General features: G+C 49.9%; 1 protein-coding gene and 2 long non-coding RNA genes across 7 annotated transcripts in view; 2 read left to right on the forward strand and 1 right to left on the reverse strand.

Annotated features, from left to right (window-relative positions):
* Positions 1-66: 66 nt before the first annotated feature.
* LOC144339780 (uncharacterized) lies at positions 67-27,881 on the reverse strand. Its single transcript, XR_013415155.1, has 3 exons — positions 26,182-27,881; positions 18,178-18,991; positions 67-440 (listed from the first exon to the last, which is right to left on the reverse strand). It is a non-coding gene; the product is annotated as an uncharacterized LOC144339780 (long non-coding RNA).
* Positions 16,503-19,261, forward strand: LOC144339804 (uncharacterized). The gene is made up of 3 exons (XR_013415180.1): positions 16,503-16,562; positions 17,755-17,913; positions 18,392-19,261. It is a non-coding gene; the product is annotated as an uncharacterized LOC144339804 (long non-coding RNA).
* The window catches only part of COL26A1 (collagen type XXVI alpha 1 chain), a 200,471-nt gene continuing 199,218 nt past the window's right edge, over positions 26,698-27,950 (forward strand). For all 5 annotated transcript variants that reach the window (XM_015134533.3, XM_015134534.3, XM_077996531.1 and 2 more), the window contains exon 1: positions 26,698-27,002. In XM_015134533.3, coding sequence (XP_014990019.2) covers positions 26,845-27,002 — 158 coding nt within the window. In that variant the 5' untranslated portion in view covers positions 26,698-26,844. The remainder of the gene's footprint in view (positions 27,003-27,950) is intronic.

The raw sequence follows: 27,950 nt of genomic DNA on the forward strand, positions 1-27,950 counted from the left end.
AGGCTGAGGCGGGAGGACTGCTTGAACCTGCAAGGTGCCGCTGCACTCCAGCCTGGGCAACAGAGGCAGACTGTGTCTCAAAACAAAACAAACAAAAAAAACCCCCAAACCAAAAACAAACCAAAAAAAAAAAACAAAAAACACCCGCTTAGTGGAATCCCTTTTTTTTTTTTTTTTTTTTTTTTTTTTTCTGAGATGGTCTTTCACTCTGTCGCCCAGGCTGGAGTGCAATGGCGCAATCTCAGCTCACTGCGACCTCCGCCTCCCAGGTTCAAGCGATTGTTGTGCCTCAGCCTCCCGACTAGCTGGGATTACAGGCAACCCCCAACACGCCCAGCTCATTTTTGTATTTTTAGTAGAGATGGGGTTTCACCATGTTGGCCAGGCTGGTCTTGAACCCCTGACCTCAGGTGATCCTCCCACGTCGGCCTCCCAAAGTGCTGGGATTACAGGAGTGAGCCACCCCACCCGGCCTGTGGAATTATTTGGAGGATACATGTGTTAACTCATCCAAGGTGCTCAGCTCAGCTCTTGGCACGTCGAAAGGGGCCCATCAATGTTAGATTTTTATGACTGTGAAAATCTGGCTGCACTCCAGCATAGCATGCTGTTTCATGAACCAGTCTTTCTCCGCAGGCATGCAAACTTGCAAAGAAAGGCATTTAAGAGCACTACAAATTAGAACCACGGGAGAGCCAGGAAGTGGCTTGATTGCGTTGTGCAGTACAATTAAAGGTAAACTGACAAGCGAAATACCTGCCCTGCAAATAGCTAGTGTGCGCATATGAGGATTAATTTGTTTGGGGAGAATTCCTTTAAGTCTTTTTTTTTTTTTTTTTAGATGGAGTTTTGCTCTTGTTGCTCAGGCTGGAGTACAATGGTGCGATCTCGGCTCACTGCAACCTCCATCTCCTGGGTTCAAGTGATTCTCCTGCCTCAGCCTCCCAAGTAGCTGGGATTACAGGCCTGCACCACCACACCCTGGTAATTTTGTGTTTTTTTAGACGAGACGGAATTTCGCCATGTTGGTCAGGCTGGTCTCGAACTCCTAACCTTAGGTGATCTGCCTGCCTCGGCCTCCCAAAGCGCTGGGATTATAGGTGTGAGCCACTGCGCCTGGCAATACTCACCTTTTTTTTTTTTTTTTTTTTCTTCTTTTGAGACAGGCTCTCACTCTGTGGCCAGGCTGGAGTGCAGTGGTACAATCTCAGCTCACTGCAACCTCCGCCTCCCCGGTTCAAGTGATTCTCCTGATTCAGCCTCCCAAGTAGCTGGGACTACAGGCGCCTGCCACCATGCCCAGCGAATTTTTATATTTTTAGTAGAGACGGGGTTTCCCAGTACACTCTAGCCTGGGCGACAGAGCTAGACTCAGTCTCAAAAAAAAAAAAAAAAAAAAAAAAAAAAAGTGGGTATAAACATGACTGCAGAATTGCCCTGAGCTGCTATTCTCTGCCTAAGGGGTAGCCCTACCTCTTCAATAAAGCTGTTTTCTTCCACCTCCGGCTTGTCCTTGAAAAGTCTTTCCTGGGCAAAGCCAAGAAGACTTGTGGGCTAAGCTCCATTTGAGGGCTCGCCTGTCCTGCATCAGATCCATGGAACAGAGAGTAAATCAGCAGTGTGCACTGTCTTACATGGCCACCAGGACAGTGCACCCAGCCCCACAGGATGAACAGACAGTCCTGTGTCCCTAGGGAAATTAGGCACTGAGGCTTAACATCACCTCACGTCTGTCACCAGCCAGTTATAAGGAAAGACAGAGAGGTTTGGCAAATTCTTATTTGAGGCCAGGCGTGGTGGTTCATGCCGGTAATCCCAACACTCTGGGAGGCCAAGGGGGGCGAGTCACCTGAGGTTAGGAGTTCAAGAGCAGCCTGGCCAACATGGTGAAACCCTGTCTCTACTAAAAATACAAAAATTTGCCAGGCATGGTGGTGCGTGCCTGTAATCCCAGCTACTTGGGAGGCTGAGGCAGGAGAATTGCTTGAACCTGGGAGGCGGCGGTTGTAGTGAGCAGAGATCGCACCACTGCACTCCAGCCTGGGCAACAAGAGCAAAACTCCACCTCAAAAAAAAGAAAAAAAAAAAAAGAAAAAAAATATTCTTATGTGAAAAGAGATCCCTTTGACCCAACCACAGGTGATTCTTCCATTCATATGGGACATGTTAGGGATCCAAGGACAGGCTGAGAGGAAAGAGACTAACACTCAGGTCATCAAGCTGTTGTGATGTGGGAAGAGGAGGCGGTAGGTGGGAGAAAGCTACCTGCATCAGCAATAATGATATCAACTGACACTCAAGTCCCCACCCTGTTCCATGCCCAACTGTAAGTACTTCGCATATCTCATTTCACATTCTATTTATTTATTTACTGAGATGGAGTCTCCCTCTGTTGCCCAGTGTGGAGTGCAGTGGTGCCACCTCGGCTCACTGCAACCTCTGCCTCCCAGGTTTGAGCTAGTCTCGTGCCTCAGCTTCCCGAGTAGCTAGGATTACAGGTGCCCACCACCATGCCCAGCGAATTTTTGTATTTTTGGTAGGGACAGAGTTTCACCATATTGGCCAGGTTGGTCTCAAACTCCTGAACTCAGGCGATCTGCCCGCCTCGGCCTCTCAAAGTGCTTGGGATTACAGGCATGAGCCACCGTGCCTGGCCAAATTCTCTCTTTTTAAAAATAGAAATGGGCCGGGTGCGGTGGCTGGAGTACAGGGGCGCTATCTCAGCTCACTGCAATCTCTGCCTACCAGGTTCAAGTGATTCAGCCTCCCAAGTAGCTGAGTTCGAGAGCAGCCTGACCAACATGGCCTCCCAAGTAGCTGGGATTACAGGCGCCTGACACCATACCTGGCTAAATTTTGTATTTTTAGTAGAGTCACCGTTTCACCATGTTGGCCAGGCTGGTCTTGAACTCCTGACCTCAGGTGATCCACCCGCCTCAGCCTCCTAAAGTGCTGGGATTAGAGGCATGAGCCAACACGCCCCACCTCCTCTGGAGTATTTTAAAGCAAATCCCAGACATCACATCATTTCACCAGTGAATACATGTGTTTACCAGATAGACATTTTAAAAACCCATAACCACCATGCTGTTATCACACCTAATAAAATAAACAGTGATGCCTCGCTGTCATCCAATATCCAGTCCATGTTCAAACTTCCCTGATTGTCTTAAATATGTTTTCACAATTGATTTGTTCAAACCATGATCCAACCAGGAACCGCCCACTGCATTTGCCTGTTACACTTTTGAAGTCCGTCTTTCTCTTTTAAATAAACATTTCATTTTGGAATAATTTTAAATTACAGAAAAGCTAGTACAGAGTGTTCTTGTATACCTTTCATCCAGTTTTCTCTAATGTTAAATCTTATACAACCGTGGTACATCTGTCAGAACTCAGAAATTAACATTGGAACATTACCGTTTAACTAAGCTTCAGAATTTATTCAATTTCATCAGTTTTTCCAGCAATGTCCTTTTTCCATTCCATGATCCAATTCACGCTGCATTTAGTAAGTCCCTTTTAATCTATCAGTCTACCTCTGTTTTTTCCTTCGTGACCTTGATGTTTGGAGAAACCAGGTCATGTGGTCCATAGAATGTCCTATATCCAGACTTGGCTAATTGCTTTCTTACGTCGTTTTTTAACTTGCTTTTCTGCCCCCTATATTTCCTACAAATTGATGATTAGAGGTGGAGGCTAGATTAGATTGAGGTTTTATATATAATTTATTCTTCTTATTATTATTTTTTGAGACGGAGTCTCACTCTGTCACCCGCGCTGAAGTGCAGTGGTGCGATCTTGGCTCACTGCAAACTCCGCCTCCCGGGTTAAAGCGATTCTCTTGCCTCAGCCTCCTGAGTAGCTGGGATTATTTTTATATTTTTAGTAGAGACGGGGTTTCACCATGTTGGCCAGGCTGGTCTCTAACTCCTGACCTCAAGTGATCCACCCACCTCGGCCTCCCAAAGTGCTGGGATTACAAGTGTGAGCCACTGTGCCTGGCCATATTCTTCTTATTTTTTGAGACAGGGTTTCACTCTGTTGCCCAGGCTGGAGTACAATGGCATGATCGTAGCTCACTGCAACCTCTGCCTCCTGGGCTCAAGCAATCATCCCACCTTAGCCTCCCAAGTAGCTGGGACTACAGGCGCATGCCACCATGCCCGGCTAATTTTTGTATTTTTTTGTAGAGACAGAGTTCACCACATCTCCCAGGCTGGGCTCACATTCCTGGGCTCAAGTGATCTACCTGCCTTGGCCTCCCAAAGTGCTGGAATTACAGGCATGACCTACTATGCCTGGCCTTTTTTTTTTTTTTTTTGACAGAGTCTTGTTCTGTTGCCCAGTCTGGAGTGTAGTGCTGCGATCTCAGCTCACTGCAACCTCACCTCCCAGGTTCAAGCGATCTCCTGCCTCAGCCTCCCGAGTAGCTGGGATTACAGGTATGCACCACCATGCCCAGCTAATTTTTGTATTTTTAGTAGAGACAGGGTTTCACCATGTTGGTCAGGGTGGCCTTGAACTCTTGACCTCAAGTGATCCACCCACCTTGGCCTCCCAAAGTGCTGGGATTACAGGCGTGAGCCACCATGCCCAGACAGTTTTGTCTCTTTGGATTAGTGTTTGTGGATTACACAGTTTCTTTCCTTCTTTCTTTCTTTCTTTCCTTTCTTTCTTTCTTTCTTTCTTTCTTTCTTTCTTTCTTTCTTTCTTTCTTTCTTTCTTTCTTTCTTTCTTTCTTTCTTTCTTCTTTCCTTCTCTCTCTCTCTCTCTCTCTCTTTCTTTCTTTCTTTCTTTTTATTTTCAGATGCCTGGTTAAGAAGTTTTCCTAATCAAATCTTGCTGGGGCAAACTATTGATGCTAGTCATTCAGTCCTTAAAATAAACATATTCACAGTTTTTTCTCATTAGTAGTGGTCAGAAGGCTGAGCATGATGGCTCACTTCTGTAATTCCAGGACCTTGGAACATTGAGGCAGGAGGATTGCTTGAGGCAAGGAGTTTGAGATCAGCCTGGGCAACATAGTGAGATCCTATCTCTACAAAAAATTTAAAAAATTAGCCGGGCATGGTGTTGCATGCCTGTAGCCCCAGCTACTCTGGAGGCTGAGGTGAGAGGATCACTTGAGCCCAGGAGTTTGAGTCTGCAGTGAGCTATAATTGCATCACTGCACTCCAGCATAGGCAACAGAGTGATATCCCATCTCTTAAAACCAATAACAACAATAACAACAACAAAAAAAACCCCAATAGGCTGTGTGTGGTGGCTCACGCCTGTAATTCCAGCATTTGGGATCTGAAGTGGGAGGATCACTTGAGACCGGGAGTTTGAGACCAGCCTGCCCAACATGGTAAAACTCTGTCTCTACTAAAAAATGCAAATTAGCTGCACATGGTGGCATGCGCCTGTACTTCCAGCTGAGGCTGAAGAACTGCTTGAACCCGGGAGGTGGAGGTTGCATGAGCTGAGATCATGCCCCTGCACTCCAGCTTGGGTGACAGAGCAAGACTCTGTCTTAAAAAATAAATAAATAAATAAATAAATAAATAAAAGGGCCAAGTGTGACGGCTGAAGCCTGTAATCCAGCACTTTGGGAGGCTGAGGTGGGCAGATCACCTGGGGTCAGGAGTTTGAGACCAGCCTGGCCAACATGGCGAAACCCCGTCTATACTAAAAAATGCAAAAATTAGCTGAGCGTGGTTGTGCACGCCTGTAGTCCCTGCTACTTGGGAGGCCAAGGCTGGATAATTGCTTGAACCCAGAAGGCAGAGGTTGCAGTGAGCCGAGATCGTACCACTGCACTCTAGCCTATGCAACAGAGCGAGACTCCGTCTGAAAAAAAAAAAAAGAAAAAAAAAAGAAAAGAAAAGAAGGGCCAAAACCACAATTACTTTTGCACCAACGTAATACTTTGCAGCTCTGCTCAACTCACTCTCAGGGGTGATATGGCAGAGTGGAGAGCCATCTTGGGGTGGTGTAATAGCCACGAGGTGTGGGTCAAGACCCTGCTGTAAGTTCCAAGTAGCTCCAAGTAGCTGGTTGACCTTAGGCAAATTCAGGGCCATTAAGGCTCAGCTACACAGCATGTGCGCTGTATAAATCCAGAGTGCACCATTCCCACAGATTGCAAAGTGCATGGCAGTCCTTGGAGTTGTTCAGTCTACAACCTGAACACGGGTATGTAGCCACTCTGGGATCTTATACAACATCCTGCAGTTCTCAGGTTTTGTTTGTTTGTTTGTTTCTGGGACATAGGGTTTCACTCCAGGCTGGAGTACAATGGTACAATCATAGCTCACTGCAGCCTCAATCTCCTAGGCTCAAGCAATCCTCCTATCTGAGCCTCTAGAGTAGCTGTGCCTACAGGGATGTGCCACCATGCATGGTTAACTTTTGTATTTTTGTAGAGATGGGGGTCCCGCTATGTTGTCCATGCTGATCTCGAACTCCTGCTTCGAGCAATCCAGTTTCATTTATTTATTTATTTATTTATTTAATTTTTTTGGTGACAAAGTCTCACTCTGTTGCCCGGGCTGGATGGAGTGTAGCGACGTGATCATAGCTCACTACAGTCTCAACCTCCAGGGCTGAAGTCAGCCTCCTGAGTAGCTGGGACCACAAGTGTGCTCTACGATGTCTGACTGATTTTTGTTTTTTGTATAGACAGGATCTTCCTGCGTTGCCCAGGCTGGTCTTGAATTCCTAGCCTCAAGTAATCCTCTTGCCTTGGCCTCCCAAAGTTCTGGGATTACAGGCATGAGCCACTGTGCCCAGCCCAGCCAGTTTTCTTTTTTATGTTGTTGTTCTTTTCTTTTCTTTTTTTTTGAGACAGATTTTCGCTCTTGTTGACCAGGCTGGAGTGCAATGGCTCGATCTTGGGTTACTGCAACCTCCGCCTCCTGGGTTCAAGCCATTCTCCTGCCTCAGCCTCCTGAGTAGCTGGGATTACAGGTGCCCGCCACCACACCCAGCTAATTTTTTGTAATTTTAGTAGAGATGGGGTTTCGCCATGTTGGCCAGGCTGGTTTTGAACTCTTGACCTCAGGTGATCCACCCCCCTTTGCCTCCCAAAGCACTGTGATTACAGGTGTGAGCCACTGTGCCCGACCCCCAGCCCAGTTTTCTTTCTTTCATTTTTTTTCTTTTTTCTTTTTTTTTTGAGACAGGGTCTTACTCTGTTGCCCAGGCTGGATGCAGTGGTGCAATCATGGCTCACTGCAGCCTCTGCTTCCCAGGCTCAAGCGATTCTCCAGCCTCAGCCTCTTGAGTAGCTGGGAACACAGGCGCAAGCCACCAATGCCCAGCTAAGTTTTGTATTTTTTTGTAGAGACAGGGTCTTACCATGTTGCCCAGGATGGTCTCGAACTTCTGAGCTCAAAGCGATCTGTCTGCCTTCCAGTTTCATTTCTTTAAACTGAACCAAGTAGGGTCCTGGCAGGAAAGAATGGAACCTGGATGGTTCAAATGAAGAAGCTTCAATAAAGAAGCCCTGGCTGGGCGCGGCAGCTCATGCCTGTAATCCCAGCACTTTGGGAGGCTGAGGCAGGTGGATCACCTGAGATCAGGAGTTTGAGACCAGCCTGGGCAACATGATGAAACCCTCTTTCTACTAAAAATATAAAAATTAGCTGGGCGTGGTGGCGGGCGCCTGTAATCCCAGCTACTTGGGAGGCTGAGGTAGGCGAATTGCTTGACACCAGGAGGCGGAGGCTGCAGTGAGCTGAGATCGCGCCGCTGCACTCCAGCCTGGGTGACAGAGTGAGACTCCATCTCAAAACAAACAAACAAACAAACAAAAAACCCTTACAGTTGTGTGGACAGAGCTAAGGAAGCAAAGGAGGAATGGCATGGTGCCCAGTTAGAGTTGGAGACCAGTTGGGGCCCAGTTAGAGCTGGAGACTTGGACATCCGAAGCTGAAGGAAGAAGACCCTAATCTGAAGCTCACTCTCCTCCTGATCTTTTCTCTTGATCCCTCCCACTGGCTGAGTCCACCGTAGAGTGCAATGAGTAAGGCAGCCAGGAGATGCCATCCACGGGGCTCAGCCTCCCAGGGCTCAGAGCAGGGCAGAGAAGGGCAGGCAGTGGTTCTGGAGCAGGGGATCACGTCCAACAGAGGAAAAGCATTACCTTGGGGAATCGGGAGATTGGGAGTTGGAAATTAGATCTAAGAATCTTTACGTTCCGGGCTCAGTGGCTCATGCCTGTAATCCTAGCACTTTTGGAGGCCGAAGCAGATAGATCATTTGAGGTCAGGAGTTCGTGAGCAGCCTGACCAACATGGTGAAACCCCGTCTCTACTAAAAATACAAAAAAATTAGCCGGGCATGGTGGCGAGCACTTGTAATCCCAGCTACTCGGGACGCTGAGGCACGAGAATCTCTTGAGCTCCAGAGGCAGAGGTTGCAGTGAGCAGAGATGGCAAATCCTTACAGCTCATTCTTTCATTTAATTCATAGTTGCAAATATCAAGCCCTTTGTTTTCTCTCTCTCCCCTCCCTCCCTCCTTCCCTTCCTCCCTCCCTCCCTCCCTCCCTCCCTTCCTTCCTTCCTTCCTTCCTTCCTTCCTTCCTTCCTTCCTTCCTTCCCTCCTTCCTTCTTCCTTCTGTCTCTTTCTTTTTCTCCCTTTCTCTCTCTCTCTCTCTCTTTTATTTTTCTTTTTTTTTTGAGGCAGAGTCTCATTCTGTTGCCCAGGCAGTACAGTGGCATGGTCATGGCTCACTACAGCATTGAGTTCCTGGGCTCAAGTGATCTCCCACCTCAGCCTCCTGAGTAGCTGAAATTATAGGTATGCAGCACCACACTTGGCTGATTTTTGTATTTTTATTTTTTCACTCTGTTGCCCAGGATGGAGTGCAGTGGCATGTAATCTCAGCTCACTGCAGCCTCTGCCTCCCAGATTCTCCTGCCTCAACCTCCTGAGGAGCTGAAATTACAGGTGCATGCCACCACGCCCAGCGAATTTTTGTATTTTTAGTAGAGATGGGGTTTGACCACGTTGACCACGCTGGTCTTGAACTCTTGACCTCAAGTGATCCACCCGCCTTGGCCTCCCAAAGTGCTAGGATTATAGGCGTGAGCCACCTCGCCTGGTCTTTTTTTGTTGTTGTTCTTAATTGAGGTGAAGTCTTGCTCTGTTGCCCAGGCTGGAGTACAGTGGTACAATCTCGGCTCACTGCAACCTCCGCCGGCTGGATTCAAGAGATTCTCATTCCCAAGTAGCTGGGAGTACTGGCGCGCATTTTTTTTTTTTTTTTTTTTTTTGTAGAGAAGGGGTTTTGCCATATTGGCCAAGTTGGTCTTGAACTCCTGGCCTCAAGTGATCTGCAAACTTTGGCCTCCCAAAGAGCTGGAATTACAGGGGTGAGCCACTACGCTCAGCCTCTTTATACTTTTCTATTTTCTCTCTCTTTATCTCTCTTTCCTTCTCTATCTTTGTTTCCCCTTCTTTATTTTTCTTTATTGCCCTTTTCCACATGTTGTGAAACGTTCTTTCTTTCTTTCAAGATGGGGTCTCACTTTGTCACCTATGCTGGAGTGCTGTGGTGCAATCACGGCTCACTGCAGCCTCAAACTCCTGGGCTCAAGCCATCCTCCTACCTCAACCTCCTGGGTAGCTGGGACCACAGGGGCACCACAATACATGGTTGATTTTAAAAATTTTTTTATAGAGGCAGGGCCTTGTTATGTTGCCCAGGCTGGTCTTGAGCTCCTGGCCTCAAGCAATCCTCCTGCCTTGGCCTCCCAAAGTGCTGGGATTACAGACATGAGCCACTGTGCCCAGCCCCGTTTTCATTCAAGGTATGAATTTTCCCAGTGGCCCTAAGGTGAAAGTATTCTTTCCACTTTACAGAGAGGGAAACTGAAGTTCAGAAAGGTTAAGATCGTTGCCCAGGCCGGGTGCAGTGGCTCACACCTGTAATCCCAGCACTATGGGAGGCTGAGGTGGGTGGATCCCCTGAGGTCAGGAGTTCAAGACCAGCCTAGTCAACATGGTGAAACCCCATCTCTACTAAAAATACAAAAATTAGCCAGGTGAGGTGGCTCATGCCCATAGTCCCAGCTATTTGGGAGGCCGAAACACAAGAATTGCTTGAACCCAGGAGGCAGAGTTTGCAATGAGCCGAGATCGCGCCACTGCACTCCAGCCTGGGCGACGCAATGAGACTCTGTCTCAAAAAAAAAAAAGTTTCCCAGGGCACCCTGTCGTCAGTGTCTGAGTTGGAGTCCTGTCAGGAAACCCTGGAGGGACTGGAGGAAACAGCAGGGAAGTCAGAGAGAGATTTGATGGCCAGGTGCAGTAGCCTCGGTCTGTAATCCCAGCACTTTGGGACACCAAGGCAGGAGGACTGCTTGAGTCCAGAAGTTCAAGACCAGCCTGGGCAACATATCAAGACCTTGTCTCTATTAAAAAGAGATTAGGGTGGGACAAGGCTGGCACTCCCACCTGCACCAGGCAGGTAGCAGTCTCTGGGTGGCTCCAAGAGGCACACACTGAGCTGGAGGGCTGCCTCCCTATGGCAATGTCACTCTGGGTGACTCTGGGAGGCCACGGCGACCAGCCTGAAGGCATGTTGGAGTGGGACCAAACAGCCGCATGGGACTTGGAAACCAAACGGGTTCCTTCCTTAGTCCCCTCCTCCCCATAAGATTTTCATTAAATTGTCAGGGTCTTCTGGTCACAACTAAAGCCTCGGCTTTAATAATGCCTTAATTTAAAAATCCTTGAAATAATCTTTGGCTGTCTTTAGCATGAAAGGATTCCCCCCGCCCCCCAAAGCCTTTAATTCCGCAGTCATCTAGGTTTCCAAAGGAAAGTGACTCTGAGGGCCTTTCACAGTCCTAATTAATGACTCTAATCAGCATTCCAGTCTAACTGCTTTCTCCCTATTTTCTGGTTGCTCAACAAAGGGCTTATCTAGAACTTGTTTCAACTTCAAACAGACACTTCATAACAGTAAATTGCAATAAGGTTTTATCAAGTGAAATAACATTTTCATGCTCTTTCTACCGGGTCTTGGTATCAATGAAAAACCACTCTTGGGAAACATGACCTGCCTTCCCTTCTTCCTCTCTGGTTGTTAGCAAAACATATATCCCGCCTTTCTTGTTTATTTTTTGTTTTAATAGAGTCTTTTTCTGTTGCCCAGGCTGGAGTGCAGTGGCGCGATCTCGGCTAACTGCAACCTCCACCTCCTGGGTTCAAGCGATTCTCATGCCTCAGCCTCCCGAGTAGCTGGGATTACAGGGGCCTGCCACCATGTCCAGCTAATTTTTGTATTTTTAGTAAAGATGGGGTTTCACCATGTTGGCCAGGCTGGTCTTGAACTCCTGTCCTCAGGTGATCCACCTGTCTCAGCCTCCCAAAGTGTTGGGATTACAGGTGTGAACCACCGTGGCCAGCCGTCATACCCTTTTAAAATTTTTTTTTTTTTTTTTTTTTTTTTTTGAGACGGAGTCTCGCTCTGTCGCCCAGGCTGGAGTGCAGTGGCGCGATCTCGGCTCACTGCAAGCTCCGCCTCCTGGGTTTACGCCATTCTCCTGCCTCAGCCTCCTGAGTAGCTGGGACTACAGGCGCCCGCCACCGCGCCCGGCTAATTTTTTGTATTTTTAGTAGAGACGGGGTTTCACCGTGGTCTCGATCTCCTGACCTTGTGATCCGCCCGCCTCGGCCTCCCAAAGTGCTGGGATTACAGGCGTGAGCCACCGCGCCCGGCCGAGCCTTTTAAAATTTTTTAAATTTAGATACAGGGTTTTGCTGTATCACTCAGGCTGGAGTGCAGTGGCATGATCATAGCTCACTGCAACTTTCAACTCTTGAGCTCAAGTGATCCTCCTGCTTCAGCCTCCCGAGCAGCTGGGACTAAAGGTGGACAGCACCACACTTGGCTAATTTTTTACAAACTTTTTGTAGAGACAGGGTCTTGTTATGTTTCCCAGGCTGGTCTCGAACTCCTGAGCTCAAGCTCTCCTCTTGCCTCCTGAGTAGCTGAGACTATAGGCTCATGCCACCACCTCTGGCTAATTTATTTTTTATTACTTTATTGTTTTTTATTTTATTTTTGAGACAGAGTCTTGCTCTATTACTCAGGCTGGAGTGCACTGGCATGATCGCGGCTCATGGCAACCTTTGCCTCCCAGGTTCAAGCGATTCTCCCGAGTGGCTGGAATTACAGCTAAACCATGCCCAGCTAATTTTTGTAGTTTTAGTAGAGACAAGGTTTTGCCACGTTGGCCAGTCTGGTCTCGAATTCCTGACCTCAAGTGATCTGCCCGCCTCAGCCTCCTAAAGTGCTGGAATTACAGATGAGAGTCACTATGCCCAGCCCAATTTATTTTTTAATTAATTAATTAATTAATTATTTGGAGATGGGGAGGTCTCACTATACTGCCCAGGCTGGTCTCAAACTCCTGGCCTCAAGTGATCCTCCCACCTCAGTCTCCCAAAGGGCTGAGATGACAGGCTTCAGCCACTGAGCAAAAATTAGCTTCTGAGAAGCACAGGGTAGGTACTTTGATCACATACATCACAGATCCCCTATAAGTAATCAGCACAAGATGATGTAGGGCTGATATTTCCAAGACCATCTGGAGACTTTTGATTTGAAGATAGCACTGGACGACCCTTTCTTAAGTATTCAACTCAATAATTTTGGATAGAGATGTGTGAAGGCAGGTCCTAGCCTTTATTGGAATGAATGGTGAATTATTTCTCTTGGGCTGGTTAAATGACAGGACCCACCTGACATTTTTATTTGCAATGTTCTCTTTGTTTTTGTCTTTGATTTTTTTTTTTTTTTTTTTTTCTGAGACAGAGTCTCATTCTGTCACCCAGACTGGAGTGCAGTGGTGTGATCTTGGCTCACTGCAGCCTCCACCTCCCGGGTTCAAGCAATTCTCCTGCTTCAGCCTCCTGAGTAGCTGGAATTACAGATGTGTGCCACCATGCCCAACTAATTTTCATATTTTTTATAGAGATGGGGTTTCACCATGTTGGCCAGGCTGGTCTCGAACTCCTGACCTCAAGTGATCCACCCGCCTCAGCCTCCCAAAGTGCTGGGATTACAGGCATGAGCCACCGTGCCCGGCCTTGGTTTTGCTGTATAAAAATAAATGAGGACAGATAGGCCTGGCGCAGTGGCTCACACCTGTAATCCCAGCACTTTGGGAGGCCGAGGTGAGTGGATCATGAGGTCAGGAGTTGAAGACCAGCCTGGCCAAGATGGTGAAATCCCGTCTCTACTAAAAATACAAAAAAAATTAGACAAGCGTGGTGGCAGGCGCCTGTAATCCCAGCTACTTGGGAGGCTGAGGCAGAGAATTGCTTGAACCCAGTAGGTGGAGGTTGCAGTGAGCCAAGACCGTGCTGCTGCACTCCAGCCTGGGTGACAAAGCGAGACTCCGTCTCAAAAATAAAATAAAATAAATAAATAAATAAATAAGAACACACAGGAAACAGTTGTGTTGCTCAAGATTGGAGAAACTTTAATGGATGCCCTCCAGATGCCTCCAGCAACTTAATAAGATGTTAAATGTGAAGCCCTGGCTGGAGCTGACCTCACCTGCAGCCTCTGCCCACTAAGCTGCCAGCTTAAGTGCTAAGCACAGGAGCTGTGTTTTGGGGCCGCCTCCCAAACGGCAGCGTGGCCTGCAGCTCTCCTTTCTCTGCGGGCTTATGAGACTGAACCTCATGGTTTGTTGATCCACTCAGACATCCAGCTAATACTTACTAAGGTGTGATCAGTATGACTGGGCATGGTAGCTCACGCTTGCAATCCCAACACTTTGGGAGGCCAAGGTGGGCGGATCACCTGAAGTCACGAGTTTGAGACCAGCCTGGCCAACATGGTGATATCCCCATCTCTACTAAAAATACAAAAATTAGGCGGCATGGTGGTAGGCACCTGTAATCCCAACTACTCAGGAGGCTGAGGCAGGAGAATCGCTTGAAACTGGGAGGCAGAAGTTGCAGTGAGCTGAGATCATGTTACCGCGCACTCCAGCCTGGGTGACAGAGCAAGACTCCGTCTCAGAAAAAAAGCTGTGATGAGCGTGAGGCTGTCAGGCCTGGGGACACAGACATGAGTGGGAAGTCATCCTGTTCTCGGAGTGTTCACTGTGTTGTGCACTGTGTTAACATGGCAGATGTGTTAGGAAGAGAGCATGAGGCCAGGCGCAGTGGCTCATGCCTGTAATCCCAGCACTTTGAGAGGCCAAGGCAGGAGGATCGCCTGAGGCCAGGAATTTAAGGCCAGACTGGACAACAAAGCAAGATCCCATCTCTACCAAAAAAAAAAAAAAAAATTACCTGGGCGGGGTGGTGCAGACACCTGCAATCTCAGCTACTTGGGAGGCTGAGGTGGAAGGATCGCTTGAGCCCAGGAAGTTGAGGCTGCAGAGAACCATGATTGCACCACTGCAGCCTGAACAACAGAGTGAGGCCCTATCTCTCAGAAAAAAAAAAAGTGGCCGGGCACCGTGGCTCACACCTGTAATCCCTGTATTTGGGAGGCCGAGCCGGCAGGATCACTTGAGGTCAGGAGTTTGAGACCAGCCTGGCCAACATTTGAAACCCCATCTCTGCTAAAAATAAAAAACTTAGCCAGGCATAGTGGCAGATGCCTGTAATCCCACTCCACTTACTCAGGAAGCTGAGGTGGGAGAATTGCTTGAACCAGGGAGACGGAGGTTGCAGTGAGCAGAGATTGTGCCACTACACTCCAGCCTGGGCAGCAGAGGGAGACTCCATCTCGAAAAAGAAAAGAAAAAAAGAAAAAACCCGAGGGGAGGTGAATGCAGTCATAAGGCTGTGAAAAGATCTTTGGGAGCACAGAGGATGTGCATGATAAATTTTATTTTATTTTATTTTACTTTATTTTTTGAGACAGGATCTTGTCTGGTGTGTAGTGGCACAATCACAGTGCACTGCAGCCTCATCCTCTGCTCAAGTGATCCTCCCATCTCAACCTCCAAAAGTGTTGGGATTATAGGAATGAGTCATAGCGCCTGACTGGGTTCAGTTTTTTTTTTTTTTTTTTTTTTTTGCTTTTTTGAGACAGAGTCTCCCTCTGTCACCCAGGCTGGAGCACAGTGGCTCACTGCAACCTCCACCTCCTGGGTTCAAGTGATTCTTGTGCCTCAGCCTCCTGAGTAGCTGGGATTACAGACGTGCGCCACCACACCCAGCTAATTTTTGTATTTTTAGTAGAGATGGGGTTTTACCATGTTGACCAGGCTGGTCTCGTAACTCCTGGCCTCATGTGATCTGGCCTACCTCGGCCTCCCAAAGTGCTGGGATTATAGGTGTGAGCCACCGTGCCCAGCCCGGGTCCAGTTTTTAACCTGCTGAGTCTGAGGGCCTATGGGAGGTGAGGATGCCGATGTCTGGGGGTGGATGGGGCAGCGCCACCCTCTCAGCGATCTCCGGGGCCAGGGCTTGCTCTCTGCCGTGCCTGGCTTTTGCACACCTTTTTGGATTTGCTCCTCGGATTTTCATTTCCTGTTACCACCCAGCCCTCCAGCTGTGCACCTGCTCTCCTTTTTATATTTATGTATGGATTTTCTTTATTTTTTGAGACAGTGTCTTGCTCTGTCACCTAGGCTGGCGTGCAGTGGCGCAAACATGGCTCACTGTAGCCTTGATCTCCTGGGCTCAGGTAATCCTCCTGTCTTAGCCTTCCATTTAGCTGGGACCACAGGTGCACGCTAGCACGCCTGGCTAATTTTTTTTTATTTTTGTAGAGATGGGGTCTCACTTTATCACCCAGGCTGCTCTCAAACTCCTGGGCTCAGGTGATCCTCCCACCTCGGCCTCCAAAACCGTTGGGATGATAGGTGTGAGCCACCACAACTGCCCTGGACTTGCTCTTCAGAAGACCATGGCTTCCTCTTGCAACCTACAGCCTGAGGCTGGTCTCCAAAGCTCCACAGATGCCTCCTCCTCATGGTTTTTTTCATGAGCTCTGGGCTTCCTGGGTGGGGCTGGAGGTGAGGACGGGATTTGAGAGTTGACTGTAACTCAAGGCAGAGCTCTGGCTTATTGGTCAGCCGCCTCTGGGAGATGTCCTTGCTCCAGCTCGGTGTGCCTACACAGGTGTGAGTTCCTGCTGTGAGCACAGGTGTGAGGCCCTGCCAAGAGCACAGGTGTGAGGCCCTGCTGTGTGCACAGGTGTGAGGCCCTGCCGTGTGCACAGGTGTGAGCCCCTGCCAAGAGCACAGGTGTGTTTAGCTGGGCATGCACCTTTGGTTCAAACCCAGTCCCTTCATGTCTCAGCCCTCTCAGCCCCGCACACACTGTCACCTTTGGCCCTCTGCCCACCTCTGCCTCAAGGCACCCTCCCTACCTCTCAGCTTTGTCTGAATCCTTCTGCTACCTTCCAATCCTCTCTCAACACCACATGGGTTGAGACCCTGGAGGGTCTCAGAGGCAGACCCTCTGCCTCACAGTCACTCCTCTGACCTGCTAACTTTGAATCATGTGCCATCAGGGACAATGTCTCTCTTTTTTTTTGTTTTTTTTTTTTTTTTGGAGACAGAGTATCACTCTGTCGCCCAGGCTGGAGTGCAATGGCGCGATCTTGGCTCACTGCAACCTCTGCCTTCCGGGTTCAAGCGATTCTCCTGCCTCAGCCCCCCGAGTAGCTGGGATTACAGGTGCCTGCCACCATGCATGACTAATTTTTTTGTATTTTTAGTAGAGACGGAGTTTCACCATGTTGGCCAGGCTGGTCTCAAACTCCTGACCTCAGGGGATCCACCCACCTCAGCTTCCCAAAGTGCTGGGATTACAGGCGTGAGCCACCATGTCTGGCCGGGGACCATGTCTTTTTATTTGCATTCTTCTGAAGGATCCTGTAAATCAAACTGAGGGAGACATGATGTCTCATCAGGTGGGCACCAGCGGGCTTGGTGTGGTTTGCCATGGATTAGGGTTGGATTGGTGAGAAGGAAGGACACAGGTGGGCAACTGAAGGACAGGAATGTGACTAGGCCCCCCCAACAGTGCAGATGGACAGGCATCAAGAAGATCCCTTTGAGTCTAGGTGTGGTGGCTTATGCCTGTAATCCCAGCACTTGGGGAGGCCGAGGAGGGCAGATCACCCGAGGTCAGGAGTTTGAGACAAACCTGACCAACATGGTGAAACCTGTCTCTACTAAAAATACAAAGAATTGGTCAGGCTTGGTGGCGGGTGCCTGTAATCCCAGCACTTTGGGAGGCCGAGGCGGGCGGATCATGAAGTCAGGAGTTTGAGACCAGTCTGCCAACATGGCGAAATCCGGCCTGTACTAAAAATACAAAAATTAGCCGTGTGTGGTGGCATGCGCCTGTAGTCCCAGCTACTCGGGAGGCTGAGGCAGGAGAATCTCTTGAACCCGGGAGGCGGAAGTTGCAGTGAGCTGAGATCACGCCACTGGACTCCAGACTGGGCGACAGTGCATGACTCCATCTCAGAAAAAAAAAAAAAAAAAAAATTAGCCAGGCAACTGGGTGCCATGAACCGGGTTCATGCCTATGATCCCAGCACTTTGGGAGGCTGAGGCAGGCGGATCACCTGAGGTGGGGAGTGCAAGACCAGCCTGACCCACATGGAGAAACTCCGTGTCTACTAAAAATACAAAATTAGTCGGGCGTGGTGGTGGATACCTATAATCCCAGCTACTCAGGAGGCTGAGGCAGGAGAATAGCTTGAACCTGGGAGGTAGAGGTTGCGGTGAGCCGAGATCACATCATTGCACTCCAGCCTGGGCAACAGGAGCAAAATTCTGTCTAAAAAAAAAAAAAAAAAATTAGCCAGGCATGGTGGCTTGCGCCTGTAGTCCCAGCTACTTGGGAGGTTGAGGAGGGGGAATAGCTTGAACTCAGGAGGTGGAGGTTGCAGTGAGTGGAGATCCACCACTGCACTCCAGCCTGGGTGACACAGCAAGACTCCATTGTCAAAAAAAAAAACCAAAACCAAAAACAAAACAGACTGTTGGAATAGCCATTTAATTTGCTGTCTTCTAAGTATCTAGTTCACTGCTGATGTTTGAGAAACAGGCAAGCTTATACCTGTTGGTAGGCAGAGCAAAGAAGTATTTCATAGGGCCTGGGTGGAATTTTGGAGGTGTCCAGGTAGAGAAGAAAATTCAGGCTGGTCGAGGTGGCTCACACCTGTAATCCCAGCACTTTGGGAGGCTGAAGTGGAAGGATTGCTTGAGTCCAGGAGCTTGAGACCAGCCTGGGCAACACAGTGAGACCCCAGTCTCTACAAAAAATTAGCTGGGCCCGTGGTGGTGTGTGCCTGTGGTCCTAGCTACTTGGGAGGCTGAGGCAGGAGGATTGCCTGAGCCCAGGAGGTTGAGGCTGCAGTGAGCCATGATCGATCCACTGTCCTCCTTCCTGGACGACAGAGTGAGACCATGTCTCAAAAAAAAAAAAAAAAAAAAAAAAAAAATCAAAATGAGGATCTTCTATATCTGTTCTGCTTGCATCTTGCCCTGGCCAAGTAGGGAACGCTTGCAGCAAAGCAAATAAGTCTTTGTTTTGACTCCCCTGCTCCCTTGAGTTAACTCCAGCCCTTCCTGCATTGTTTTGGGATCCAGAACAGCTGGGAGCACAGACTGCTGGAGAAATCAGGATGAAAACAATTCAGTTCCTACCATCGCCTTCCTGAACTTCTGAGAGAATTGCAGAATCCTTGTTCTATAGGGCAATGGGTGTGGTGGGGCGGATCTCTGTTTTAGATTAACAGGAGGATTTATCATGCCAAGAGGTCAATATTTACGTTGGCTTCAGCTTCATGAATATTTACTTCTTTGTTCCCTGCTGACTCCAGCAGAAGCAAAGCTCTGCTTTTTGTCTGCTGAAGAGGATGCTGACTGATTACGTTCTTATCAGAAAGGTCTGGAAACAAAGCTGTCACGGAGCCCACTTCCTTGGTGAAGCTTGTCTTCTTCCATCAAGAAATCTGATCTGGCCAGGCACGGTGATTCACGCCTGTCATCTCAGCACTTTGGAAGGCCAAGGCAGGCGGGTCACCTGAGGTTATTAGTTCAAGACCAGCCTGACCAACATGGTGAAACCCCGTCTCTACTAAAAAAAAAAAAATTAGCTAGGTGTGGTGGTGCGTGCCTGTAATCCCAGCTACTTGGCAGGCAGAGGCAGAAGAATTGCTTGAACTCAGGAGGCAGAGGTTGCAGTGAGGAGAGATCGCACCACTGCACTCTAGCCTGGGTGACAGAGTGAGATTTGGTCTCAAAAAAAAAAAAAAAAAAAAAAAAAAGAAAGAAATCTACTCCAGCCTCAGAAACAGAGTCTCACGCTCTGTCCTCAAGGTTGGAGTGCAGTGGCATGATCTCAGCTCACTGCAACTTCTGCCTCCCAGGTTCACGCCATTCTCCTGCCTCAGCCTCCCGAGTAGCTGGGACCACAGGCACGTCACACCGCCCAGCTAATTTTTTGTATTTTTAGTACACACGGGGTTTCACCATGTTAGCCAGGATGGTCTCAATCTCCTGACCTCGTGATCCACCCGCCTCGGCCTCCCAAAGTGCTGGGATTACAGGCGTGAGCCACCATGCCTGGCCAAGAAATCTACTTTCTGTTAATATCTGTATGACTAATCTCCTGTCTACTTTCTATCTCTGTAGATTTGCGTATTCTGGACACTTCACATAAATGGACTCATGTGACATTCATGTCTTCTTTCTTTCACTCAGCATAATGCTTCCAAGGTTCATCCATGATGTATCAAGTACTATATTCCTTTTCATGGCGGAATAATATTCCATTGTACACGTATAGCACCTTCTTTTTTAAAATAAATTCATCTGGATTGCTTCTATTTTTTGGCAATTTTCAGTCATGTGGCTATAAACATTCATGTACAAGTTTTTGTGAGTATGTGTTTTCCTACTTTGGGATATATACCTAGGAGTGGAATTGCTGGGCCACAGGGTAACATGAGGTTTAATTTTTTGAGGAACTGTCAAAGAAAGTCAGGTTTTGAATTCTTTTTTAAGTTATAACAACAAAAAAAAAATGTATCGACCTATTTGGAAAATGAGGGGTCGAGTGCGGTGGCTCACGCTTGTAATCCCAGCATTTTGGAAGGCCAAGGTGGGCAGATCATTTGAGGTCAGGAGTTCAAGACCAGCCTGGCCAACATGGTGAAACCCTGTCTCTACTAAAAAAAAAAAAAAAAAAATTAGCCAGGCATGGTGGTGCACACCTGTAGTCCCAGCTACTCGGGAGGCGGAGGCAGGAGAATCGCTTGAACCTGGGAGGTAGAGGTTGCAGTGAGCAGAGACTGTGCCACTGCACTCCAGCCTGGGCAACAGAAAGAGACTCCTTTTCAGAAAAAAAAAAGAAGAAAAGAAAAACAGAAATCTGAACTCTCTTTGTACAAACAACCCTGTTCCTAAGGCTTTTGTGCACTTATAGCATCGGAGGAACACAAGATGCTTGATAAGTCACTTCCTCTCTGTCTTCCCATCTGTAAAACGGGAATATGGGCCAAGCACGGTGGCTGTAATTCCAGCACTTTGGGAGGCTGAGGCGGGCGGATCACCTGAGGTCGGGAGTTTGAGACCATCCTGACCAACATGGAGAAACCCCGTCTCTACTAAAAATACAAAATTTACTGGGCATAGTGGCACATGCCTGTAATCCCAGCTACTCGGGAGGCTGAGGCAGGAGAATCGCTTGAACCCAGGAGGTGGAGTAGGGATAATGACAATCACTACCTTGTCCATTTCAGAGCATCTCTGTGAGCAGTTGAGGACACAAGGGCCAAGAAAGGACTTTGTGAACAGACAGCCATGTTTGTCCAGCTTCCATTTAGTGGGGATATGGAGGGTGGTTATGTGGTAACCGAATGTCACCAAGGAAAGGAGGAGGAAGGAGCACTGAATCTGGGTCGCAACTCCAAAACCATTTTTTTTTTTTTTGAGATGGAATCTGCTTTATTGTCCAGGCTGGAATGCAGTGGCGTGATCTTGGCTTACTGCAACCTCCGCCTCCCAGGTTCAAGCGATTCTCCTGCCTCAGCCTCCCAAGTAACTGGGATTACAGGCGCCTGCTGCCATGCCTCGCTAATTTTTAAATATTTTTAGTAGAGACGGGGTTTCGCCATGTTGGTCAGGCTGGTCTCAGACTCCCAACCTCAGGTGATCCACCCGCCTCGGCCTCCCAAAGTGCTGGGATTACAGGCATGAGTCACCACGCATAGCCCAAAACCTTTTTTGAGACAGGGTCTCACTCTGTTGTCCAGGATGGAGTGCAGTGAATGATCACAGCTCACTGCAGCTGCCAACTCCTGGCCTCAAGCGATCCTCCCACCTCAGCCTCCCAAGAAGCTGGGATTAATTAGCAAGTACTCGGCCGGGCGCGGTGGCTCAAGCCTGTAATCCCAGCACTTTGGGAGGCCGAGACGGGCGGATCACAAGGTCAGGAGATCGAGACCAGCCTGGCTAATACGGTGAAACCCCGTCTCTACTAAAAAAATACAAAAAACTAGCCGGGTGAGGTGGCGGGCGCCTGTAGTCCCAGCTACTCGGGAGGCTGAGGCAGGAGAATGGCGTAGACCCGGGAGGCGGAGCTTGCAGTGAGCTGAGATGCGGCCACTGCACTCCAGCCTGGGCGACAGAGCGAGACTCTGTCTCAAAAAAAAAAAAAAAAAAAAAAAAAAAAAAAAAAATTAGCAAGTACTCAGCTATTTTTTAAAGATTTTTTTTTGTAGAGATAAGTTCTCACTATGTTGCCCAGGCTTGCCTTGAACTCCTGAGGTCCTGCCTTAGCCTCCAAAAGTGTTGGGATTATAGGCATGAGCCACCGTGCCCCACCCAAATCCAAGCCTTTAATGCTAGATATCTCTGGTTCTTGGGAATAATGGCTTCTGCCTTTCCAGAAGTTTTGCGTGGATTTAGACAATGGCAAGGGTACAGTTTTGAAATACAGAGACAAGTACTTGTATGGAATACTGGGACTCCGAGGGGGTAGAGGTGGCAGCTGTCGTGATAACAGCAGCTAACATTCTTTTTTTTTTTTTTGAAACAGAGTCTCACTCTGTCACCCAGGTTGGAGTGCAGTGGCGTGATCGCGGCTCACTGCAACCTCTGTCTCCTGGGCTTAAGCAATTCTCCTGCCTCAGCCTCCCGAATAGCTGGGATTACAGGCATGAGCCACCACACCCAGCTCATTTTTGTATTTTTTGTAGAGATGGGGTTTCACCATGTTGGCCAGGCCGGTCTTGAACTCCAGAGCTCAGGGATCCGCCCGCCTCGGCCTCCCAAAGTGCTGGGATTACAGGCGTGAGCCACCGCACCTGGCCTGCAGCTAACATTCTAATGTAGAAAACTTGGACCTTTGGAGGGCTATGTGGACTACTCAATTCTAGGGCTGTTCAATTCTCCCACTTTTACTATTCACCACATGTGTGTTTTTTCTTTCAAAACAATGCAAATTCCTTGAGAGGCTGAGGCAAGGAATTGGAAACCTGCCTAGGCAACATGGTCAGACTCTGTCTCTATGAAAAACAAAAATAACAAATTAGCTAGGTGTGGTGGCACATGCCTGTAGTCCCAGCTATTCGGGAGGCTGAGGTGGGAGGATTGCTTGAGCCTGTAAGGTCAAGGGCATAGTGAGCTGTGATCGTGCCACTGCACTACAGCCTGAGCAATAGAGCAAGACTCTGTCTAAAAACAAACAAAATTGGCCAGGCACGGTGGCTCACGCCTGTAGTCCCAGCACTTTGGGAGACCAAGGTGGGTGGATCGTTTGAGATCAGCAGTTTGAGACCAGCCTGTCCAACATGGTGAAATCCCGTCTCTACTAAAAATACAAAAATTACCTGGGCATGGGGGCAGGCGCCTATAATCTCAGCTACTCGAGAGGCTGAGGCAGGAGAATCGCTTGAATCCAAGTTACTTGGGATGCTAAGGCAGGAGAATCTCTTGAACCCAGGAGGCAGAGGTTGCAGTGAGCCGAGATTAGACCACTACATTACAGCCAGGGCTTCAAAGCCAGACTCCGTCTAAAAAAAATAAAAAAATAAAAATATAAAATGAAATGAAAAAATAAATAATGGGAAGCTCATCTCGTATGCATCTGTCCACTCTGCCAGCTAACTTTTTTTTTTTTTTTTTGACGGGGTTTTTCTCTGTTGCCCAGGCTGGAGTGCAGTGGCGAGATCTCGGCTCACTGCAACCTCTGCCTCCTGGGTTCATGAGATATTCCTGCCTCAGCCTTCCGAGTAGCTGGGACTACAGGCATGCGCCACCATGCCCAGCTAATTTTTTTGTAGTTTTAGTAGAGACTGGATTTCACTCTGTTGGTCTGGCTGGTCTCAAACTCCTGACCTCAAATGATCCACCCTCCTTGGCTTCCCAAAGTGCTGGGATTACAGGTGTGAGCCACCACGCCTGGCCGCCAGCTATCTTTTTAATGCCTTCTCAAATAATAGTGTAAGCACTTTGAGGGTGGGTACCAGGCTATTTGCATTTTCAATATCCCTTCGCTGCACCCAGCACAGAGATGGGCACATAGAAGTTGCCTGTTACATGCTCACAGGCCAGAATGAACCTATTGTCCTGGACATGAAGAAGAGGACCAGGTATGGTGGCTCACGCCTGTAATCCCAGCACTTTAAGAGGCTCAAGCGGGTGGATTCCTTGAGCCCAGGAGTTCGAGGTCAGCCTGGGCAACATGGCAAAAGCGTGTCTCTGTTAAAAATATAAAAATCAGCCAGGCTTGGTGATGCATGCCTGTAGTCCCAGCTATTTGGGAGGCTGAGGTGGGAGGATTGATGCTCAGGAGGTCGAGGTGCAGTGAGCTGAGATCGCACCACTGCACTCCGGCCTGGGAGACAGAGGCACGGTCTCAAAAAAAAAAAAAAAGAAAAGAAAAGAAAAGAAAGGACGAAACTCAGATGACCATTTTATTTCTGCAGTTTCTGGGATGTATTCGTGCTTGTTCTACAGACTTTCATCCTAGGCCGGGCACAGTGGCTCATGCCTGTAATCCCAGCACTTTGGGAGGGCGAGGCGGGCAGATCACCTAAGGTCAGGAGTTCGAGACCAGCCTGGCAAACATGGTGAAACCCTTTCTCTACTAAAAATTAAAAAAAAATTAGCTGAGTGTGGTGGCAGGTGCCTGCAGTCTCCCAGGTCGGGAGGCTGAGGCAGGAGAATCACTTCAACCAGGGAGGCGGAGGTTGCGGTGAGCCAAGATTGCACCACTGCACTCCAGCCTGGGCAATAGAGTGAGACCCAATCTCAAAAAAAAAAAAAAAAAAGGCTTTTGCCCTAAAATACTCTAGCACTATATGGAGTAATGTTATTCCTTTGTCTCCCCGTTTCTCCATCGTCACCCTAGCTTGGGTGCAGACCCTGGCACTGGAAAAATGAGTTGAAGATAATAAACGATATTCCTGTTCCCTTACCGTGATGACCAGCAGCATAAAGTCCAGTTCACAGCAACATGGCCTTTCTCTACTCTTTAAGATCTCATTATGCGTAGAAGGCAGGGGAAGGTGGAAGACAGAACGCTTACAAATTCCTGGGGGGGATGACCTCATCATTTATTAGGTGTTGGCCAACTGCCCAAGGAGCACAGTTCAGATTCCTTTTGGGGGAGGCACTGAAAATCCCCTGATAACCCAAATTCTCCAAATCTTTTAGGCCTCAAGGGAGGGAAGGAGGGCGAGAGGAATGAAGCGATTCAATTAGGAGGCTGTTTACTCCTAGACGACCAATTCTGAGTTTAAGACAGACTCGGGACTTGGGAAGTGTGGACATTCCATTTATTTATTTATTTATTGAGCCAGAGTCTTGCTCTGGAGTGCAATGACGCAATCTCGGCTCACTGCAACCTCCGCCTCCCAGGTCCAAGTGACTCTCCTGCCTCAACCTCCTGAGTAGCTGGGATTACAGGCGCCCGCCATCATGCCCAGCCAATTTTTGTATTTTTAGTAGAGACAGGGTTTCACCATGTTAGCCAGGCTGGTCTTGAACTCCTGACCTCAAGTAATCTGCCCGCCTTGACCTCCCAAAGTGCTGGGATTATAGGCGTGAGCTACTGTGCCCAGCTTCCAAAGCATTAGGATTACTGAAGTGAGCCATCGCCACCGGCCTCTACAATCCTTTTGCAAAATATGCTGCAGTCCAGCAAGCACTTCCATATTTGATGATTTTTCTCCAACCTGTAGGCATTTTACAGACAGGAGTTCTCAAGTGGTCGCAGGGGCAGAGCAAGTCTCAGGGAATCTGCACCCTTAGGATGCTTTTGGGAGAATTAGGGAAGAAGCTCCCAGGCTGAGCTGGGTGACTCATGCCTGTAATCCCAGCACTTTGGGAGGCCGAGGCAGGTGGATCACCTGAGGTCAGGAGTTCGAAACCAGCCTGGCCAACATGGCGAAACCCCATCTCTACTAAAAATACAAAAATTAGCCTGGAATGGTATTGCTTGCCTGTAGTCCCAGCTACTCGGGAGGCTGAGGCAGAAGAATCACTTGAACTCGGAAGGCAGAGGTTGCAGTGAGCTGAGATCACACTAGTGTACTCCAGCCTGGGTGACAGAGCGAGACTCCATCTAAAAAAAAAAAAAAAAAGAAAGAAAAGAAAAGAAAAAAAGAAAAAAGTGAGTGCTCCCAACCAGGGCAAGTAGAGTACGGGCTGGATTTCTGGTCTGGCCCCACCTGTGCCTGGAGCCGGGTCCAGGCCCTAAGGGAACTCTGCAACACAGAAAAGACCAACTTGGGGCCAGGCTGGCCTTGGGCCCAGCATGGGATCTGGGACTGTGCTTTTCTATTTATAAAAGGTGGGATTGTCTTACATCTTCCTGAAGTCCTTTTCTGGATAGGATGTCTCATGAATCTGTGATTCTAGCTAGAACTGTTTTCATTTTTTGAGACAGAGCCTCACTTTGTCATCCAGGAGGGCAGTGGCCTGATCTTTTCTCACTGCAACCTCTGCCTCCTGAGTTCAAGTGATTCGCCTGCCTCAGCCCAGCCTGTAGTTGAGATTACAGGCGACTGCCACCACATTAGGCTAATTTTTGTATTTTTAGCAGAGATGAGGTTTCACCATGTTGGCCAGGCTGGTCTCGAACTCCTGACCTCAGGTGATTGGCCCGCCTCGGCCTCCCAATGTAGCTACAACTTCTCACCCCAACTGACCCTTCCGCCCTTCCCAAAGCTTCTTACCTGGAAGAGTCAGCGAGGCAGGTGGGGGCTGGAGGTGAAAGGGGAAGGAGAAGATTCTTGGGAAGCTCTGGACGGTTTCTCACGGGCACGCAGTGCTTTGATCCAAAGAGCCCTGCACAAGGAGCGGAAGACGCGCATTTGTCTGGCTTAACTTTCTCCAGCCTCAGTTTCCACTTCTGAATGGGACCACCGAGGGCAGTGTGGTGAGGATTCACCAACATCGTCCAGGTGAAATTGGCAGGCACAGAATGGGCGCTCCGAAAGTGTTTGCGGACCCGAAGAAGGTTTGGTTGCAAAGCTTCTGAAGTGTGTAGTGGGGGCCCGGGCGCGAGGTTTGGCTTTCGGGGTGCTAGGCTCCAGGGACCCCCAGCGGAGCTCGCACCCTAGCTCTGCCGCCTCCTCGGCCTCGGACCACCGAGGGTTAACAAGAAAGCCCCACGCCCCCTTTGACGGCTTAGAGCCCACCTCGCCGAATTTGAAAAGGCGGCCCCGGAGAGGCGTGGGCGCCCCCCACACACTTCCAGCTCGCACCCGGGCGCCGATCGCTCGCCCGGCTCCTCTCGCTCTGCTCCCGGCCGGGGCCGCAGGTTCGGTCCGGGCGCCGGTGCGCTCCTGCCGGTCCTCGTGCCCGGGACTCCAGGTCCCCGCGGTCTGCCGCGCACGATGAAGCTGGCCCTGCTCCTGCCCTGGGCGTGTTGCTGCCTCTGCGGGTCGGCGCTGGCCACCGGCTTCCTCTACCCTTTCTCGGCCGCAGCCCTGCAGCAGCACGGCTACCCGGAGCCCGGCGCCGGCTCCCCTGGCAGCGGCTACACGAGCCGCCGGTGAGTAGCGCGGGGTGGCGGGGCCTCGAGGGGCGCGGGCGGCGGGGGCCCTGGGCACTGGGTGGCTGGAGCGAGAGACTCGGGGGCTGGAGCGCGGGGCTATCCGGGGCTTGGGGGTGCGGGGCAGCGGGGACTGGGGGCTGCAGACACCCGACAGCTGGAACGAGAGCTGGAGGGGGTTGGGGTGCGGGCCTGGGGGCGTGGGGTGGTGGAGGCCAGGGGCTGGGGACACGGGGCAGCTGGGACGAAACGGCGGGGGCTGGGGGTTGGGGTCACGGGGGGAGAGACCGAAGGGCCTGGGGTGCAGGGCGACTGGCGGCTAGGGACGCGGGGCGGCGGGGGCTGGGTGCTGCAGAGAGGGGGCAGCTAGAACGACCGACGGAGGGGGCTGAGGGTTGGGGTGGTGGGGCCGCGGGGGCTGAGGGTTCGGGTCCGGGTCCGGGGCTGCGGTGGTCTCTGGCCGCGCCCACCCTGTCCCTTCCTTTCTTCGCTTCCCCAACCTTCGCCCCCTCGTTCCGGGCTCCGAGTGGAAGTGGCTCCGACCGCGGTGGCCCAGGCTGGGGCTCTGCTCCGGGCGTTCAGCCGCTCACGTGGCTCCGCCGCTCACCTGCGCGGCTGCGGCTTTGTGTCGCGGAGCAGGTTCCCGGGTGGTCAAGGCCTCGCGTCCCGGGCACCCCCTCTCCTATCAGCGGCCCCAGGACACCGGAGGGGTCATTCCCGCCCAGTCTTTGGGGCTGAGGCCGCGGAGGATCCTCGGCTGCGACTCCCCAGCCACCCCGGGACGTAGAACCGGCTGGGATCGGGTGGCTCCGTGGCGGGGTTGGAGAGGGCGCAGGGTCACCGGGCCCGGGCGCCGGGACCCGCCAGGCGTCTCCTCTCTCTCGGCCGGCAGGTGGCGCCATGGCCACCCCCGGGACGCTCGGGGATGCGACTCCGGAGCCCGTATTT

Source organism: Macaca mulatta, chromosome 3 (genome assembly GCF_049350105.2).
Source record: "Macaca mulatta isolate MMU2019108-1 chromosome 3, T2T-MMU8v2.0, whole genome shotgun sequence".
NCBI lineage: Eukaryota > Metazoa > Chordata > Mammalia > Primates > Cercopithecidae > Macaca > Macaca mulatta.